The 21,029-nt window shown below is 37.1% G+C and overlaps 1 protein-coding gene across 2 annotated transcripts; it reads right to left on the bottom strand.

The window, feature by feature from the left end:
• Positions 1-996: 996 nt before the first annotated feature.
• Positions 997-20,393, bottom strand: LOC136258558 (uncharacterized). 2 transcript variants are annotated; one of them, XM_066051877.1, is made up of 3 exons: positions 18,578-20,393; positions 7,806-7,871; positions 997-1,531 (listed from the first exon to the last, which is right to left on the bottom strand). In XM_066051877.1, exons 1-3 carry the CDS (start codon positions 20,223-20,225, stop codon positions 1,236-1,238), a joined length of 2,010 nt encoding a protein of 669 aa, XP_065907949.1. In that variant the 5' UTR covers positions 20,226-20,393; the 3' UTR covers positions 997-1,235. The 2 variants fall into 2 exon arrangements, with proteins under 2 accessions (XP_065907949.1, XP_065907950.1); XM_066051878.1 differs by lacking the exon at positions 7,806-7,871.
• Between the last annotated feature and the right edge of the window lie 636 nt (positions 20,394-21,029).

Genomic DNA, 21,029 nt, shown 5'->3' with positions numbered 1-21,029 from the left:
TAATAGCAATAACAATTTTTGATGCTCCTGTGGTTGGAATAAACACTGTGATAAGGAAAGCCATGTTAGCGGCATTACTTTTAATGAAAGCAGCATTCCATAGTGGAATGAACATTATTAATTCTTTACTTAATCTGCTGCAAAGGTATATAACACTGCACTGATGAACATAATTTTGGTGGTGTACTGAATGGTGTGATGTTGCAGTATTGTAATAGATAATGTTGTTGAACATTGAACACTAAAATGTTAATGATTTGTGATAATGGATCCTGAAATTAACCTTGGCTACCCACAAGTCTGTAGTAATATTAAGTTGACTAATGCAGTTGGTAACCACAACTCTATTGACGACAACGTCAACATCTATTAAGGATATTACAGTACATCCACTTGTTAATAAAACTATTTTTGTCTTATTTTGTTAGCAATGCTGTGTTGGAACAATGCTAAAAAGCAAAACAATTCCCAGTAAATCATTATTGGGTCACATGTTATGTTTGGCTCATGCCATTCTTTTCTGCGATGTGATTACCAGTCAAAATTATATTACAAAATGTAAAAATGCGAGTGTGAAAACTAGAAATTTTATATTATAGCAGGGAACATGGCAAAAATTCCAAGAAAACAAGGGAGTTAAATACTATACTAGTGAATTAATTGCTACGTTATAGTCATGGTTATACTCTAAGTAGGCATAATGTCCATTGGCATAGGCAGTAGGTAGAGATGACCTCCCATGCACCCTAGCTTTTATTTTTATAATTCCTACTTATATAATTAGTTTCCAAGTAATTTTTCAGTACACTTTATAGTTCAAAAGCATTTAATTTGTGTGTGTATTTTTACTTTAGATATACGTATGTACAGTATTATTGTTGTGCAGAGCTACTATAAAGTTTATTAGACCAAAAGTAGTAATAAAAAGGGGTTATATTGAATTTGTGCAACTACAAAACTAACAGCAGTGCTAAATGTAAGATTACATTCTTAGCTACGCCTAATCTCTACTAGTGCTGCTGTGTACATGTATATAAGTGAATATGTGTTTCGGTGTGAAGTGTGCATATTGTAATGTTTGTGGCATGTGCGTGCATGTGCAAATGCATGCATGTGTAAGTGTAAAAATGTTAGAATACATTGGTGTGTTGTGTAGTGTTTGTGCAATTACTGTATGTGTGCATGTGTTGTAATAAAAATACATAATTTCAGTTGCATGTGCAGTGCTTAAAGTTCTACACAAATACTCCTGCTTCAGCTAAATCTTCGACAATTTTTTCAGTTGTTGATGTAAGACTGTTAATTTGGCTGAGAACCTCAATCAGCTTGGACCAAGATTTAGGGGAAGCACCTTTATTACTGGATAACCAATCTTCTAATAGTCCCACACAACATTCAACTGGATCACCGTGATGCTTCTTTCTTATAACCTTTTTATCCTCCACCTCGTATTCCAAATAATCAGCTACCAAACTCCAGTCAGCTGCTATTCTGGGAATTACCACCTCATGGAGCAACCTCATTGCAGGTCCTAAATTGAAATTAGCATAATATAACACAGTGTGATGATAGTACTGTACAGTAGGGACCACAAAGGAGTAGGCATGGCCCACAAAATAAAATAACCCAAAAAACCAGACTCAGTTTTCCCTGACAATGCTATTGGTTAAGCCCAAACAAGCTTTTAGATTGACCCGAAACACTTTCAACACGTTGCTACGGAATTTTAAAGAATTTTTATTTAATGGAATTTTCTACTCACTGCCTGACTGACTGATGCCTTCAGACAAGCATAACTCAATAACAGCTAAGGCTACAGGTTTGATGTTGCTTCCACCTGAGAGGTGCCTTTTGGCATACCACAGTATGTATAATGCATTCTTCATGGACTTACCGGTGTCCTTCTTTGTGTCCATTCATCTTTGCTGACAGCGAAAAGTGTCGATTTGGCAGTAGCACATGATGGCTTCCCTTCGTAAGGGAAATTGTCCGTATTTTTTAATAGTGGATATTTTGAGTGCAGTGGTGCTTTTGAACAGTTCTTGATTTGTACTACTGTGTAAAGAGTTAAGCATAGCCGACAATGAAGCATAATGGATACTTCACTTTTCAGATGACAATTGTGGTGTGTGGCACCATTTCAGATGCAGTATGCATGGGTTCACCAGTCATAATAATTATAAGTTAACAAACAAGTACACAAAATTTGGAATTTTCAACTAGAGTAAGGACCATAGCACATCAAGAAAAAGTACTGAAACAAGTTGGAGTAATACATGATATTACATAAATAGTAAAACAATAAGATGTGTTATATCCCTACTGTGCATTTCCATTGTGGTATCTTTAGCACATTAGGGATATAACACTTCTTATTTTTTTACTGTGATTATATATCATGGACTTGTTTCAGTACTTTTTATTGATGTGCTATGGTCCCTATTCTAGTTGAAAATTCCAATTTTTTTTGTGTACTGATAATGTATAACACTACAATGCAGCTATCATGCGATAATTAAATGTATTTACTGTAGCTACTGAAATGTTGGGTAATGTGCAAGGTGTAACAGATTTGCCAAAACAGCCTCCAGCCAATGAATTCTCCAAATGTGCATGGCTTACGGGATATTATGCTGATATTATTATCTAATCCAAAACAGCCAAGCTGTAAAAAAAGTGTGCGGCCCTCAGAAAGGCTATGGTGAAAAAAGATGTGAAATCCAAGGTGGCGGCCAAGAAATGGCTGTGATGGTAGGTTAATGGTAAAAATTTTAATAATGACAATTCAGGTAAATTTTGTGAAGCGGCACAAAAATTCACCTGAATTGTCGTTATTAAAATTTTTACCATTAACCTACCATCACAGCCATTTCTTGGCCGCCACCTTGGATTTCACATCTTTTTTCACCATAGCCTTTCTGAGGGCCGCACACTTTTTTTACAGCTTGGCTGTTTTGGATTAGATTTCATTTCTTTTTGTATTTGTATACCCCAAAGCCGGCCTATGGCCAGCTTTGGGACTTTTTTAACCTATGTTTTTTTTCTTTACTACAGGAAGAAGAAAAGATGAAGTAGATGTACTTTAAATATTTTATCAGTAAATGTACAAATTATATATATAATACATATGTGACTGGATTTGCGAAAAGGGGCCTTCCACACACAATTTGCCAACTTTGACAATTGATAACTTCAGATTGGAAAGAGCTATTGCCTTGAAATTTGGGCAGTGGTGATTTCTTTGCAGCTGAACTCTCTACATGATGGTTTCTTTGTAGCTGAACTCTCTACAAGGTAATTTCTTCTAGCTGATCTCTCTACAGGGAGATTTGTTTGTAGTTGAACTATCTACAAGGTAACTTCTTCTAGCTGATCTCTCTACAGGGTGATTTGTTTGTAGCTGAACTATCTACAAGGTAACTTCTTCTAGCTGATCTCTCTACGGGTGATTTGTTTGCAGCTGAGTTCTTTACAGAATGGTTTCTTTGTAGCTGAACTCTCTAAAAGGTAACTTCTTCTAACTGATCTTTCTACAGGGCAATTTGTTTGTGGCAGAATTTTATACAGGGTGATTTCTTTGCAGCTGAACTCTCTACATGGTGGTTTCTTTGTAGCTGAACTCTCTACAAGGTATATAACTTCTTCTAGCTGATCTCTCTACAGGGTGATTTGTTTGTAGCTGAACTATCTACAAGGTAACTTCTTCTAGCTGATCTCTCTACAGGGTGATTTGTTTGTAGCTGAACGATCTACAAGGTAACTTCTTCTAGCTGATCTCTCTACAGGGTGGTTTCTTTGTAGCTGAACTCTCTAAAAGGTAACTTCTTCTAACTGATCTTTCTACAGGGTAATTTGTTTGTGGCTGCATTTTCTACAGGGTGATTTCTTTGCAGCTGAACTCTCTACAAAGTAATTTCTTCTAGCTGATCTCTCTACAGGGTGATTTGTTCGTAGCTGAATTCTGTACAGGTGATTTGTTTCTTTGTAGCTGAACTCTCTACAAGGTAACTTCTTCTAACTGATCTTTCTACAGGGCAATTTCTTTGGGGCAGAACTTTATACAGGGTGATTTCTTTGCAGCTGAACTCTCTACATGGTGGTTTCTTTGTAGCTGAACTCTCTACAAGGTAACTTCTTCTAGCTGATCTCTCTACAGGGTGATTTTGTTTGTAGCTGAATTCTGTACAGGTGATTTGTTTGCAGCTGAGCTCTTTACAGAATGGTTTCTTTGTAGCTGGCCTCTCAACAAGGTAATTTCTTCTAGCTGATCTCTCTACAGGGAGATCTGTTTGTAGCTGAACTATCTACAAGGTAACTTCTTCTAACTGATCTTTCTACAGGGCAATTTCTTTGTGGCAGAATTTTATACAGGGTGATTTCTTTGCAGCTGAACTCTCTACATGGTGGTTTCTTTGTAGCTGAACTCTCTACAAGGTAACTTCTTCTAGCTGATCTCTCTACAGGGTGATTTTGTTTGTAGCTGAATTCTGTACAGGTGATTTGTTTGCAGCTGAGCTCTTTACAGAATGGTTTCTTTGTAGCTGGCCTCTCAACAAGGTAATTTCTTCTAGCTGATCTCTCTACAGGGAGATCTGTTTGTAGCTGAACTATCTACAAGGTAACTTCTTCTAACTGATCTTTCTACAGGGCAATTTCTTTGTGGCAGAATTTTATACAGGGTGATTTCTTTGCAGCTGAACTCTCTACATGGTGGTTTCTTTGTAGCTGAACTCTCTACAAAGTAATTTCTTCTAGCTGATCTCTCTACAGGGTGATTTGTTTGTAGCTGAACGATCTACAAGGTAACTTCTTCTAGCTGATCTCTCTACAGGGTGATTTGTTTGTAGCTGAACTCTCTGCAAGGTAACTTCTTCTAGCTGATCTCTCTACAGTGTGATTTGTTTGTAGCTGAACGATCTACAAGGTAACTTCTTCCAGCCGATCTCTCTACAGGGTGATTTGTTTGTAGCTGAATTCTGTACAGGTGATTTGTTTGCAGCTAAGCTCTTTACAGAATGGTTTCTTTGTAGCTGAACTCTCTAAAAGGTAACTTCTTCTAACTGATCTTTCTACAGGGCAATTTGTTTGTGGCTGAATTTTCTACAGGGTGATTTCTTTGCAGCTGAACTCTCTACTTGGTGGTTTCTTTGTAGCTGAACTACGTACAAGGTAATTTCTTCTAGCTGATCTCTCTACAGGGTGATTTGTTTGTAGCTGAATTCTGTACAGGTGATTTGTTTGCAGCTGAGCTCTAAACAGAATGGTTTCGTTGTAGCTGAACTCTCTACAAGGTAACTTTTCTAGCTGATGTCTCTACAAGGTGACTAGTTTGTAGCTGAACTCTCTACATGGTGGTTTCTTTGTAACTGAACTTTCTACAAGGTGACTTCTTCTAGCTGATCTTTCTACAGGGTGATTTGTTTGTAGCTGAACTCTCTACAAGGTAACTTATTCTAGCTGATCTCTCTACAGGGAGATTTGTTTGTAGCTGAACTCTCTACAGGTAATTTGTTTGAAACTGAACACTCTATATGATGGTTTCTTTGTAGCTGAACTCTCTACAAGTTAACTTCTTCTAGCTGATTTCTCTACAGGGTGATTTGCTTGTAGCTGAACTATCTACAAGATAACTTCTTCTAGCTGATCTCTCTACAGGGAGATTTGTTTGTAGCTGAACTCTCACAGGTGATTTGTTTGAAACTGAACTCTCTAAATTATGGTTTCTTTGTAGCTGAACTCTCTCAAGGTAACTTCTTCTAGCTGATGTCTTTACAGGGTCACTAGTTTGTAGCTGAATTCTCTACATGGTGGTTTCTTTGTAACTGAACTCTCTACAAAGTAACTTTTTCTAGCTCATCTTTCTACAGGGTGATTTATTTGTAGCTGAATTCTGTACAGGTGATTTGTTTGCAGCTGAGCTCTTTAAAGAATGGTTTCTTTGTAGCTGAACTCTCTACAAAGTAACTTCTTCTAGCTGATGTCTCTACAAAGTCACTAGTTTGTAGCTGAGCTCTCTACATGGTGGTTTCTTTGTAACTGAACTCTCTACAAGGTGACCTCTTCTAGCTGATCTTTCTACAGGGTGATTTGTTTGAAGCTGAACTCTCTACATGATACGAGGTAACTTCTTCTAGCTGATCTCTCTATAGGGAGATTTGTTTGTAGCTGAACTCTCTACATGATGGTTTCTTTGTAGCTGAACTCTCTACAAGGTAACTTCTTCTAGCTAATCTCTCTACAGGGAGATTTGTTTGTAGCTGAACTCTCTACATGATGGTTTCTTTGTAGCTGAACTCTCTGCAAGGTAACTTCTTCTATTGATCTCTCCACAGGGCGATTTGTTTGTAGCTGAACTCTCTACATGGTGGTTTCTTTGTAGCTGAACTCTACAAGGTGATTTTTTCTAGCTGAACTATCTCTTTCCACAGTTGCATGAACTCCCTACAAGGTAACTTCTTCTAGCTGATCTCTCTACTGGGTGACTTGTGTGTAGCTGATCTCTATACAGGTTTCTTATTTCTAGCTGATCTCTTGAATTCTCTTCAGGGTGACTGCTCTATTAGGATGACTGCTCTATTAGAGTATCTCGATCTCGCACTTGCTGCACCAAGTTGGATTTCGTGTTATAACTCCGTGGCTTAAAGTCTGATTCTTCTACACCATTGATGAGCCTTTCTAAGATGATTACTCCATCTGTACAACGATTTTCAAAGCATTACCCAAAGCGGTTTATCTGGTAGGCGTGGCAAGCAGTCGTTTTTTTATTAGCTAATCTCGATTGCGTAATTGTTACACACTGTTGGTTTTTTTGTTGTATCTTCCTGTTTTGTAGCTCGATTTCTTTCAAACCACAAAAGGTTTGAGGTTCAATAGTTAACCTATTCAGCCACCGATTTTCAGCTTCTTCCCATACGCGGTTTACCCTGTAGGCGTGACAACATATTGGTGTTATTTTTCGTGAATAATCGCTCATAACTCTTTGCCTGTTTATCGTATTCCAGCCAAAGTTGGTACAGAGATGCGCCCTTATATCCCCCTTCTGTGTGCCAAATTTCAAGGCAATCGGATATGGCGTTCGAGTTTTATAGCAGTTTTTGTAAGTGTGCGACAAGAAAAAGAAAAATAAGAAGAAAAAACGAAGAAACTGAGCCAATTTTTGAAGTCGCATATCTCGGGAACGCGCGAAGCGATTTCGCTCAAATTTGGAACGTGGAGTGCTGAAGGTGGAGGGAATCTACACAGCAAAAATCGTCTTGTTTCATCAAGGAAGCACAGAGCTACGGAGGTGCGAAAATTGCGTTTTCTTTCTTCCTGTCAATATACTCACGGGTGTTACGCGCCGGCTTCTTGGGCCGCACGACACACTACCGTGTGTCTTGATGATCAACGCCATGATTTAATGAAAAATATCCACACTTGAAAGAAAATATAAATTATATGATTACAAAATTTCTGTTGAAACATTGAAATACTATTTCAGTGTTCTATTTATAATCCATGTTTCAATTTGAAAAAATTGGACCTGTTATACAGTGCACAAAAAACAACAGAAGACACCACAAACCAAAAATGTTTGGTTTTAGCTGCTTATGCAATCATACCAACCACTTCAGACAATACAATGGATTGCTGTAAATTATAATCATTGATGGTTCTGTGATTTTGTTGTCACCATGCACAGTGTATCTCACAACTTATAATATATACTAAGTGAAACTAAATATCACTGGCAAAATTATGGCTTATTAACTGGAATAAGCACTGTTAATGCAATTCCTTCATCGTGCTATTAACTCACTACATACTTTTAATGACTGGTTGATTGGGTGTCTTGTAAGCCAATGGATCCTCTTGAAACACATCTGGTGATTCTGCAAACAACAAGGTAATCATGATTTATGAAAGAGTTCAGTTCACCTTTTAAATTCTCTGACCTTAAATGTGCATAAGCTACTACACAATCCTTCCCTATATATTAAATACTACAAGTAGTGTTACGCAGTACTACACTCAAGACAATTCATCTTTATACTAGGCCCCTGCCTATTACAAAATTTATATGTATTATACTTTTGAGTAGTACTCAAACCTCAAGCTTATTAGCTTAGCTAGACATGTGTACATTATAATCAGAACAACTTCTGGAATATTTGGTGGTAAAATCAAGACACACGGTAATGTGTTGTGCAGCCAAGAAAGCCGGTATGCCATGCCGTGAGTGTTATTTACAGGAAGAAAGAAAACGCAATGTTCACACATACAAAGTCACATGCTCCCTCCTCAAATTGGAATCATTTCTATACTGCAAATTCCTTCCATAGCCAGTATCCCACACGTCAAATTTGTGCAACATTCCATGACACAGTCATGAAATAATTATATACCTTCAAAATTCTGCTTAATTTCTTTGTTTTTTCTTTCTTTGTAAATAGAGCTTGGGGGACTTAGATTATTTTTTCCATACACTTAACAAAAACCATTATAAAATGCAAATGAATAGCTCACTTTTCTTGAGCTTTGGTACACTTTAAGAACATAATTATTATGGCACAATCATGTACCACGTTTGGTGCAAATCTATTTAATAGCCATAGAGCTATAGACAACTGTTTGCATATTAAAAAAGGACAAATTGTTGTCATGCCTACAGGGTTAACCACTTATGGTAAAAATACAGGTTAACCATCACAGCTCAAACCTTTAGTGGCTTAAAGAAATTGCATTGACAGCTATAGAGTTAAAAACAAAAACCAAACAACTGTAAATTGTGGTGTCAAAATACTCTAATAGAACTGTCACCCTGGGGGAAAAGGTACACGAAAATTGTTGGAAAAACTTACCAGCATTTGAATCAGGGACTTTCAACACCCAAATCCTTTTTTTCCCTTCCGGGCTAGATGGAATGCCCTTACTACCACCCAGTGTTTATTCTAGGGCTGTTTGGGGAACTTCCCCTCTAAAATCTTAGACTCACCCCCTAAAATTGTGAGTGACTACTGCACTATACTTAGGTTAAGCTTGTTTTAAAATGACACATGATGCTTCTCAAAAATGCTCTCAGATTCATTCTCAGAGTGGTTATACGTAAAATTTTCCCACGTTAAAAATTGCAAACACAACATTAAAAGTGCTATCAGATTCAGTATTAGATCGATTTTTAAAAATCTCCTAGTATACAACTAACAAAAATTCATGCATATAGTGATGGCTATTCAATATCTGAGAGCGCAAGTTTACCCAGTATCAAAAAATAGCATGCTTAGTTTACTCTCAAAATTGTGCTTAGATTCAATCTGAGAAAATGTAATTTTGTAAATATTTCTGCTTTCAAAATAGCATGCACAGCCAGTACAAATACTGTACCACCCAGATTTAATATCAAAAAGCCTGATTTAAAAAAAACTTGTTTTGCTAACCATGAAAATGCCCTAGTATTTCATAAATATTTCAAACACCCTAAGTTTTAAATTATGTCTTGGAAGACATCCACCCATGCAGATCTTGTAATTTGCTAGTGCTTTATGGTATCATACGACATACATACAATGATGGTCAATACTGATCTCACACAAATTGTAAAGAGTAAACACTTGATATGTAGTGCATTACTAATAGAATATGTATACATGCGGTTGCACATGGTTGTCATAAGTATTACATCATTATGTCATCACTACTATACACTCATGCATCACGTTCTACCAGCCATACAATTTGACTTTCATCCAATCACAAAAATCTAAATCAACACTCATTACACAATCTTAAATGACTAACCTGTTTGGCAACTATTTCAACTACTTTATGTAGTTGGACAACTAGATGCAGAAATTTGCCTAGTCACCCCCCAAATTCCTGATTCCTCCCAAAGGAGAAATCCTAGAATAAACATTGCCACCACCCCCCGGTACTGGCTGTCAAGTGCTGGACAGCTGGATAACACAAGAGACTATTAAGAACAAAGTTATTTGAGGGCATCGGCATTAAGTCTGACCTCAGAATAGGCCAGATCAATACTGGCTGATGTTGGACAATGTACAGTAGAGTGATGACTCCTCAAACACATAGTGGCTGATCCCCAAATTCTTAACTACTGAGCCACTGCTATCATGGCTGATCACCTCACTTAATTTCTACCTTAATTATATGAAAATTCTAGCTAAAATTTACTCAATAGTATAAAGTTCACAATTTCATAGCTGTACTAATGGAACATCTAGATTGTTTTAGAGCATTGTATGTGTGTTCTATTATAAATCCTTAAAAATGTGCGTTCTATTAGAGCATTGCAAAAGTCTGTAATACAATGCTATTACAACCTCTCTAGTATTTCATCAAATCAAAGGTGATATTATAGCCATTTTGGTACAGATTGGAGGGGTAGTACACTACTATTAAGACTCATTTGTGCCGATTGTCATCATCATAATCACAGATAAACATCACAATAATAATTATGACAATTACATGTACAATATAATTACAAGGGTCAGGAGTCTATTCTCAGGGTTATCAAGTTACTAACAACTTGAGCCCAGGAAAGACAAAAAAACTACATCATAGCTACTTATAAAACTAAATAATCATACATGGAATATCAAAAGTTCAACAGATCGACTACATCCCATGATGCTGAAGTCTGAGAGGTAATTTATCAAGCTGTATGCTAATAAAACTTGTGACAACAGGCTGTAAATTGAATTCTAGCATAAAACATGCTTTGCATAAATTGAGCAACTAGCTGCAACTTATCTCGTTTAACATGAAAATCAAGATACTCTAATAGAACAGTCAATGCAAAATTTTAGTAGACAAAGATTTGAAAGCAGGGGTGGTGGAGCAGGCCAAAGAGTGAGAGTGCCAGGGCAGCTGTAAGGTGAAGACCAAAAATGAAAAGGTCACTGCCTGCTGACAATAGCTGTTCTCCACCAATTATATCTCCTTATTTTTATGACTACACATACGTATGTAGCTAAGTTGCTTACTACATTGCTTCTCTGAATAGTGTGCCTGCTCTATTAGAGTATCCAGATCCTGACTATTCTATTAGAGTGTCTTGATCTTTTCTTGCAAACAGTGTCCCATAAAAGTGTGTGTGTGGGGTGGGGGGCATGGCCCCTTCGTCTCCACTGCCTATGCTTAAAAGGAATTTAGTTTGTTACAAAACACTATCGTAATAAATACAGGCACTACATATTATGTTTTACAACAAATTATAGCCACGAACAAGCAAGCATCAGTATAAATTATCATTGCGGCCATTTCTTGGCCGCCATTTTTATTTCACAACTTTTTCACCAAGGCTTTTTGAAGGCCACGTCCTTTTATACAACTTGGCTGTTTTTGCATGGATTAAATAATCAGGAATGATTTCAGAATAACAGGATGTTCTATATATAGGAATAATAAATTAGTATTCACATATTTTTTTGTAGCATCATGGAAACTTACATGGACATACATCCTCAAACTTTGTAAAAAAAGCACAAAATTAGGAAACATATTGAGATACTTCAATAGAGCAGTCATTTACCCTCAAGCTGCGGAGCGTGATTAAAGGTTAGTAAAAGTCGATAAAAAGTGTGTTTGAGGCATTACAGATACATGTGAATAGCAGCAAACATGAATAGCCAGTGCCAGCATGGCTGTCTAGGTCTACATAGAGACAATGGTGTACGTGAGTATAATTCTTTTCTTAGAATCTGTTCATAATCGAATCATTTCCTTTGGTGTTTACTGATGTGCTAAATACTAATTGTCCACAAGAGGCTAACTGGAGCCACATTGTGGTTGTAAACAATTGTCCTATTGAGTCAGGTGTCTTTCCAGTAAGACACCTGCTTTCAGGTTTCTTCAGCAAATAAGAGATGTCTACACATCAAAGGAAATGCTGCATACCTTTAAGACCTAAATCGGGTAAGGTTCTTTGTAGAAATATTATTTTGCACTACATGTAATGTGGATGTGGTACATATTTGAAACCGTGCCTGTTCTTCATACTACTGTGTCGCCACTGAAGCCACAACTTGTGACAACTTGTTTCCATTGTATAGATCACTTCTTTAACACACATGTTCTTTACAATGTTGTGAGCCATAGGTAATCGGTACCATCAACTCGGGTCGACATTATTAATAATAACTATAGAATTATCCATCACTGCCATTTCCCAGATGTGCCGAATTCAAGTCTAACTTGTGAAAGGAGCTTCAATTTCTTCATCTCTTCAGCAACAGCATGTTCGGTCTTTCACAATTATTGTGTAATGATTTCAGAATGACATAACCCCAATCTCACAATAACTCAACATATATGCCCATATAAAACACATTATTTTCTAAATCAGTTAGAGACCACATCCTCGGATCTTTGTACTTAGTTTATCATGTTCAGAGAGGAGGTTATTAAACTTCAAACTTTGAAATATTAGTCAACTCTGTAGTACTGACCAGGTCACAATTATTTCTGCTGAAAACATGTAATACAACTAAACTGTTACTTGGAAGGTCTGAGCCTATTATGCTTTTGAAATTGCCTATTGTGCTTTAGAGCAATCCTTCAAAATCCCCCTGTTATGCTACAATATGCCCAGTTGTTTCCCATTATGCTCCAAATATGCTCATATAAAATTATATCTTTACTTCTGTATTAGTATATCTAATGCATCTGTAATGTGGAATGTGGACATTTGGAATGTGGACTCCCCTACCTAGCCGGCACTTCTGTAGCAACTTTGGTTTCAATCTGATAAGGAATCACGCAGCTACAAAGGTGTGAAAATTGCGTTTACTTTCTTCCTGTAAATATACTCACAGTGTGGCGCGCCGGCTTCTTGGGCCACACGACACACTACCGTGTGTCTTGATCTAATGTATCTGTAAACGTTCTATTGGGATATTTCAACATGCGGTAACTGTTTTATTAGAGTATATCAATCTGTAACTAAATTTTCCAACCAATGCACAAAAATTGTGCCCATCATGCTCAATGCTTTTGGCTACCTATTATGCCCCAAATTATGTTGGCATAGTCGGCACAGGCCTATTACTTGGCTGGTTATTCACACTTGGTAGAAACAAGATCGATATATTCTAAAAGAGCTGTCACTTATTCCATTACAAAATACTGATGTGCTCTGATAAAACAGTCAGTTCTTGATTGATTTTGAAAGTACAACCTTGACCTAAGTGCATTATGTTTTTGAACCCACCAATTTTCTGACAGTTCATTATTCCTGAGTATTTCCTGAATTGTAGTACAAATTACTTGCATTTTCTTTGCAGCTGTAAGTATAATTACTTACAAACGCAAAAACAGTACCAGAAGATTGAAATACTCTAATAGAGCAGTCACAGTTGACATTTTTATCTGCGACACCTCACATCTTTTGCTTGCTGAAATAACCATGGTAAACTCTCTATACTAACTCACTGCTTCTACACCATTGTCTAAAATAGTGTTGTTCCAGCATACTTTTATTAATACCTACTTTGGGAAAAGTATAGCCTATTTTCTGTTAGTATTACTTACTAATACTATACGACATGTTGGAAGATTTATTAAAGAGATACTCAATACTTTAGTAAAGGGATGTTTAGATACTAAATACTTACTCTGTACAATGGCGGATCCAAGATGGGGCATTTGGGGCAAATGCCTCCCCCCTCACCTTGTGGAGGAGCCATACTTCTGATTAAAATACTAAACTTCATGCCAGGCCAAGATCAGCTGATAAAACTCACGAATTCATGCACATTTTACTAGCATTTATTACGAATTCACCTACAACTAAAGTGATCCAAAGTCAAACTAACTATGAAATTTCCACCCAGCATCTTTGTGTGTACTAAGTGCCTCTAAAAATAATTATTGTGTTGCTGTTGTTTAAGACATTCAGAGCCCTTTAAAGACTTTACAGCCATCTGCAAAGGCCAAAATGGTAAAAATCAACAGTGAGATACTACTAAGAGGTGTACTATTTGCTGTTTCAAAAATGCAGCAACTAACAAGAAGATCTGGCTCTCCCTAACCACCTACAACTTACCTGTTTGTGCCCCTCCCCTTGCCAGGTCATGGATCCACCCCTGCTGTACTTAATAACTGCTTCATCAAATTTAGTATTATTTAGTGAGTCAGTAGTTTCATTTATTCAGTATTTCAGCTGAGTTCTTACATTATTTTCAGCTTAATATTGTTTGTCAATTTAACCCGGTCAGCAGGGCTTACCCTGTTACAAGCGGGTTGCCATTGTCAACAGATGGTTGTTGTTTTGGTAGGTGTGCAGGGTTCCATGGATTCTCCTATTAATTCTCAAATAGGCCCAATTTTACATGATGTATACAGCATGTTTTACTACAAAGGCCTGGAGGTAGGAATGCTTGGGGATTCTAACATTTTCTTAAGCCACAAGAATTTCCATATGCCACAATGTTCCTAATAGAAACCCTGCACTGTCACACCCTGAGTTAGCCTCAAGATGGAAAAGACAAGGGAAAAATGTTAGGAGTTTACTAAGCTTCCCTACTGGGACTGTCTGTGGTGCATGCTTCACCTCCCCACACCCCTGTTATCAAATCCTTTTTTTTTCTTGAAAATCTATTACATTAAACCCCATCCAACAATCCCTTTGTGATTATCGTCTTCTACAATTATAAGATGAGATAATTGGTAGAGGGGAGTGGTGTGGGTAGGACAAAATTCACTATGCCACGCAGTACCATGCGTTCTAACACCTCTCCACGCGCCTTTTCCTTGTAACGCATGCACAATATTATTCTCCAATTATTGCCAATCCTTCTCATGTGTGTGCCTGCCCAATCTTTCTTTCAGGCATGATGGAGCTTCAGGTTAGTTACTATCACAATACGCTGATACATGCTCGACTGCAACATTAACCTAGTTGAACTATATAGTTAAACTCCGTTTAATGCTGCTTGTCAGTTTAACCCGGTGAGCAGGGTTTACCCTGTTGCAAGCAGATTGCCACCATCTGTGATGGTGGTTGTTTTGGTAGGTGTGCAGGCTTCCATGGATTCTCCTATTAATGCCCAAATAGGCCCCTTTTCCAATAATTGTACATGATATATACAGCATGTTTTACTACAAAGGCTCAGAGGTAGGAATGCTTAGGAACTCTAACATTCTCTGAAGCCACAAGAATTTCTGCATGCCAAACCTCCAAGCCATAGGAACCATAAAACCTCTGTTATATTCCCTGCACACTCACTGCAAAGCACTATGCTATGTAGCACCATGCGTTCTAACACCTCTCCATGTGTCTTTTTTCTCATAAAGCATGCACAATGTTATTCTCCAATTATTGCCACCCTTCTCATGTGTGTGCCTACCCAACCTTCCCTTCAGGTATGGTGGAGCTTCAGGTTAGTTACTAATACACTCATGCATGCTCGACTGCAACATTAACCTAGTTTACTGTAACTAGATAGTATAAACACCATATAATACTTTTGAAGATTTCTTTTCAAAGCCGCAAGTAGACATATATGGACCTTAAAAGTATTTTATTTCCTCTGAGATTCTAATAATCACTTTGCCCATGTTGTTTTATCTATCAGTATTTGGAATGCTTAGTTACAGTAACTTTGGTAACTGGAGCTGTTGGGGTTCATTGTAAATGTTTGGAACTTGGGAGTTAAATGAATATTCACATCCAGTACAACTATCAAAGAGCATAGAATGGATCTGCTAGATTATTTGGTGGGGAAAGTGAAGCATTAGCTCCAATAGCCTGTGATATTTAGCTTCAACTGCCCTGTAAAATGCAACTGGCAGAAAGAGAAACAGATTTATGCAGAAAAATTTAGAGAGAAATGTTCATTCGAAGAGATTGCACTGGCAGATTCAGAATAATAATTGCTGCCAACTGGTTAGATATATGTACTGACTAGTTACTCTAACTTTTGGTAATCTGTATGGTAGTAAATACTTTAAATACTTACTTATGAAATTTATATATCAAATGTAATACTAGTACTTTACTATCATTTCCAAATCAAGGTCAAATGCTAATGCCAAAACTATAATAACAAATTTCTTAACACTGGAACAACACTAGTCTAAAACCATTAGACACTTGTAATAGGCGGTTTTGAGGATTTAGAAAATATCGGCAACATCAATAACTACCTTGACTTCACCTTGGTAATTATTGACGTCACCTCAGGTTTTTAAAGCCCCTAAGATACCTATACTAGTGTCTAACTATAACTTAGTAAAAACTTCATCCATAATTTAGTAGAAAACGAAGACAGCCTTACAACACTCCAGAAACAGATGGACTTCTCGATTATCGCAACAAACATATCTACAACATTAGATTGTATCTCCCATAATTAATTTTTTTAGGTATGCCTATAAAATGAATAGAGTGGCTAAGCGCTTTTTGGCCTGGGTAGTTGGTCGCCCACTGCAGACTATCAGCTTGAATATGTTTGGAGGGAGGATAGGAAAGTCTTTCCGCTAGCAGATTTCTAACCATTTTAAGAATTTGCTAGCAGGTCTCTTAATAGATTTTAAAGACTTCAATATCCTCCAAAGATCAAGCATATTATGTATAAAATCATTTTTAAAGTGATAAACTAAAAGCACCGTTAAGCTCAGAATAAAATTTTATGTTATAGTTTGTTTGGTCATTTCTTGTTAATGACTCTTGTTACATGGCCCAGCTGCCAAAATATTTAGTAGTGCTGTAAAGTCCTTTAAATGCCAGAACTGTTTATTAAAATAATGCTTTGATATGGGTAAGAACAAGTGAGTTATGAGGCTTTGAAAATATACCATACATTTAGTATAGACAATTCAGGTGCACAAATATGTTAAACATACTTGTTCCAGTACAAAACCACTGGGAATGAACACATGTTCACCTATTTGATATTGCTATATTCGGAGGGGCTCAGGTGAATGCGTACTGACTATAGTATCATACAGCAAATGAGGAACATCAAATGGGTAACTATACACACAATAAATATTAGACACAGTTTGCACATAATGTCTCATATGTACAACAGGCCTTAATTTAATTTTTAAGGTGCCGAGAACAAATGTCCTTACATATTCACAAATGTACAGACATAGAGCCAAATTGTACAGACATGAGCTAGAGGAGCATTTTATATGCACTGCTGGAATTGGAATAGGGAGTTTCCATTGAAAGTTTTGAAGTTAAATAGAACCACATAGCTGCAACATATCACCAGGCTGTGGTCATTACAGCTGTTGGTGATAGCAGTACACAAAGGGGAGGAGGCATTGGTAAATCCTTGGGTTGGGAAAATGTAGTATCTCCTAGCAACCAAGTGACAGTTATTGTTATAGCACTACAAACAAACATGTACACATCAGCTTTTATGGTACCACTATTGGTTTTGCAAGGACATGTGTGTCCGCCCAAAACTAATTATGTGGATTCAGACATTGTGCTATTTGTGCGGATTTTGTCCGTTGACTGCACGTTAATTTAAGGCCTGGTACAACATGACATGCTTGAGATGTTAAAGACCATAATTTGGTACAAGTACACAAAAAATTGGAATTTTCAACTAGAGTAGGTACCATAGTACATCGATAAAAAGTACTGAAACAAGCTGGAGTAGTGCACGATATTAAATCACAGTAAAACAATTAGTGTTGTATCCCTACTGTGCATTTTCATTATAAACACACCAGGGTTACAACATTTCTTATTGTTTTACTGTGATTTAATATCGTGCACTACTCCAGCTTGTTTCAGTACTTTTTATCAATGTTCTATGGTCCTTACTCTAGTTGAAAATTTCAATTTTTTTGTGTACTTGTTCATAAACGTTTTTATAAAATAAAATTACTATGACGGGTGAACCCATGCACACTGCATCAAAAGAAACTAGTGCCGTGTGCCCCAGCTATCAATTATCATCTGAAAAATTAAGTATCCATTACACTTCATTGCCATCTATGTTCAATCTGTTACACAGCCCTACGAATGAAGAACTGTTCGAAAAGCACTTCTGCAATCAAAGTAGCCATGATGATGAAAAATACGGATGATTTCCGCTATGAAGGGAAGCTGTTATGTGCTACTGTGAAATTGACACCTTTTGCTGTCAGCAAAGATGAATGGGACACAAAGGAGAACACTGGTAAATCCATGAAGAATGCATTGTATGTACTGCAGTATGCTAAAAGGCACCTCTCAGGCTGAAGCAACTCCAAACAAGCCCATAGCTTTAGCCATTGTTGAAGTACACTTGTATAAAAGCATCAGTCAGTTAGTCATTAGAAAGTTTGGCTAAATCATTTTTTTTTAAATTCTGTAGCAACTTGTTGAAAGCGTTATGGGTCAATCTCAAAGCTTGTTTGGGCTTAATTTTACTTAACCAATACTGCCTAGTCATCATCAGAGAAAATTGAGGCTGGTTTTTGGGTGATTTTTTGTGGGCCACACCAACTTCTTTGTGGTCCTGTATGATATATTTTTGGTTTAATATTCATGCTGCACCATTCTACGGTAATGGCAAAGAGAAACAGTACTGAATGCTATGTCTGTATATTATTGTGCAAGTCAAGATCTTACCAACTATATTGAAAAGTCCATCTTCCATGAACCATACCAGATGGGATGGTGTAAGCTTTATTGGCTTTAAACTATTACTGCTACACTTGGCATAAACAAATGATGAAGTCATTTTGGGTAATATGGCAAGGTGAGGCTCAACGTTTTCATCGCAGTGACAATAAAATCCAGCCTGCAGTCGTTGGGAGCTGAAGTTTAACTGCGCGCAAACTGACTTCAGTGAATGAAGCATCTCTTGGTACACAGTGTAATGTATATTTGAAGGAATAGTTGTGGTCTCCTGATGTCTGATTTGCACTTCCAAGTGTGAGACATTGTCAAACAATAACAAAGAAAAAGCATTAGGAAGACTATAAGTAATCAAATTGCTAAAAGTGTGGTGAGTGTCACTATCAGTATCACTTGCAGTGAAATGAGGCTCCCAGTTTAATGGTGGATTCTGTAAGAGGTGAACAACTAAACAGCAGAACATGCCCCTTGGTAAAAGGCCAGATTGAAATTGTACCAGAATTGACTCTCCTTGAAGGTACCCATATCTTTGAACAATTGTACCTCTTTCTTCAGCAGAACATGCTGGCAAAATATATGGTATGAAGTATTCATCTGTGCTTTTGCCATCATCATGTAGTGGTGCAATGATTTTCAATTGAGCCAAAAGTGACAGGAAATAAGATTCCTTGATATCGCTGTCCCATTTGATTTTCTGAAGCACTGCCATAGAAAGTATTCCTTTATACTTTAAGTTGTGCACTTCATTATGACACAAGGAATCATCCTGAAAGGTGAAGCTGATGATGTTGCTGAGTTTATCAAACCACCACTGGTGGTCAACAATGACATAATCTTGCAAACCAGGGATGTCATCAAAGAAAAGCAGTACACCCAACAGGTGATGATATATTAAAGCATTCTTGACTTCTTCTGGATTAGACATCAATTGACTAGCTTTAGCAATGGCCACACACTCATTGAAGGAGATGTAAAATTTTGAATTATTACTGCAAACCTGTCGAATTTCAAGTTCTAAGAGCATCCATGTAATCGGCAACTCATAAACATCCTTCTTTTCAGCAATATTTTCAATTTTATTTCTGATCACATCTGCAATAGGATCTTCGCTAGTTTCACTACCAGCAGTGGTGTTGTCAACTGGAAAAAGGATGTTTCCTTTGTGCTGTAAAACTGATGCTTTACTACTTGATTTTTTTACTAATGTTGTTAATGTTTTTTCCATTTTTTGGACAATTTCCTTGCTAACCTTGTCAACATGGGTTCCTACAAAGCACAGGTAAGAATATTTATCAGTTCCAGGGCGGGTTATGAGTTGAGGGGCTTGAGGTGACATTTCTATGCAATCGTTATTGCTGGACATCAGCAGCTTGATCATGTCAAGATTTGTGTAACTCAGATGATAAGGTTGAAATGTGTGTTTACCATGTTCACTGTACTCCACCAGTACTTGCTCATTCAAGTCTTTTGACAAGTCATGTATCACAAAGTTGACAGTGGGATTGATATTGACAGTAGGTAGCAAGTGGATATACTGTGGTTGTCCTCCGGTGTCCAGCAATGTGACAATATTGAGGACATCACCAGGTTGATGCATAGTAGTGGTAACATTGTGAGATTCAAAGCTATCCGCTACCATTGGGTTGAAAACAGAGAGATTTTTTACATTGACTGGTTTAGTAAACAGTCTAGAAAACCACTGCTTAGCCACTTTAGTTTTGGAAACTTGCTTTGGTATAGGTTGGGCAGTAAAGAGTTGTTGTGGTTCACCACCATGCACTTTTTGCTGCACTTCAGCTGTATTTTTTTCATAAATAATCTCAGAATTTTGTTGATCATGTTGTGCAGGTGCTGATTGTTTGGATGGTAAATTTTCAGATAGCAACACAGTATGCAAGTGCCTCATTTCTAGGTTGGAATCCATTTCAACCCAAACTACTTTTTGTTCATGTTTATGGAAAGCACCTTTTCTTAGTGACACAGCATGACTTGCTTGTATCATGTTAGTACTGTGATGGTGTTGGGTTATTTTTCTGTTTAGTAGGAGGTGACTGAAACTTGTTTTCCCTGCGGCTCCTGATCCAGTGAAAAGTATTTTGATAAAATGTACTGTAATTGTTCCATGTTTTTTCTTTGCTTCATTTAATTTTTGTAGTAGTGAATTTTTCTACAAAACAAAATACAATTTAGTTATCATACAGTGAATGTCCCATAAAAACATCACCCAATAACCAGCCTCACTTTTCTCAGATGACGATTAGGCAGTATTGGTTAGGTAAAAGCAAGCCCAAACAAGCCTTCAGATCTGACTCGAAATGCTTTCAACAAGTTGGTACAGAATTTGAAAAAAAAAACTTAATAGAATTTTTCAGTGAATGACTGACTGACTGAGTAACTGATGCTTTCAGATATGCATAACTCAATAACGGCTAAGGCTACGGGC

The sequence above is a fragment of the Dysidea avara genome, chromosome 6 (assembly GCF_963678975.1).
Source record: "Dysidea avara chromosome 6, odDysAvar1.4, whole genome shotgun sequence".
NCBI lineage: Eukaryota > Metazoa > Porifera > Demospongiae > Dictyoceratida > Dysideidae > Dysidea > Dysidea avara.
This window is presented reverse-complemented; position numbering and strand designations above follow the sequence as displayed.

Coding starts and splice junctions, on each gene's coding strand:
- LOC136258558 (XM_066051877.1), bottom strand. CDS start 20,225: ATGGTAGCGGATAGCTTTGAATCTCACAATGTTACCACTACTATGCAT. Junction 7,872..18,577: donor TGGACTTTTCAATATAGTTG/GTAAGATCTTGA, acceptor TGTTGTTTGCAG/AATCACCAGATGTGTTTCAA. Junction 1,532..7,805: donor CAATCAACCAGTCATTAAAA/GTATGTAGTGAG, acceptor ATTTCAATTTAG/GACCTGCAATGAGGTTGCTC.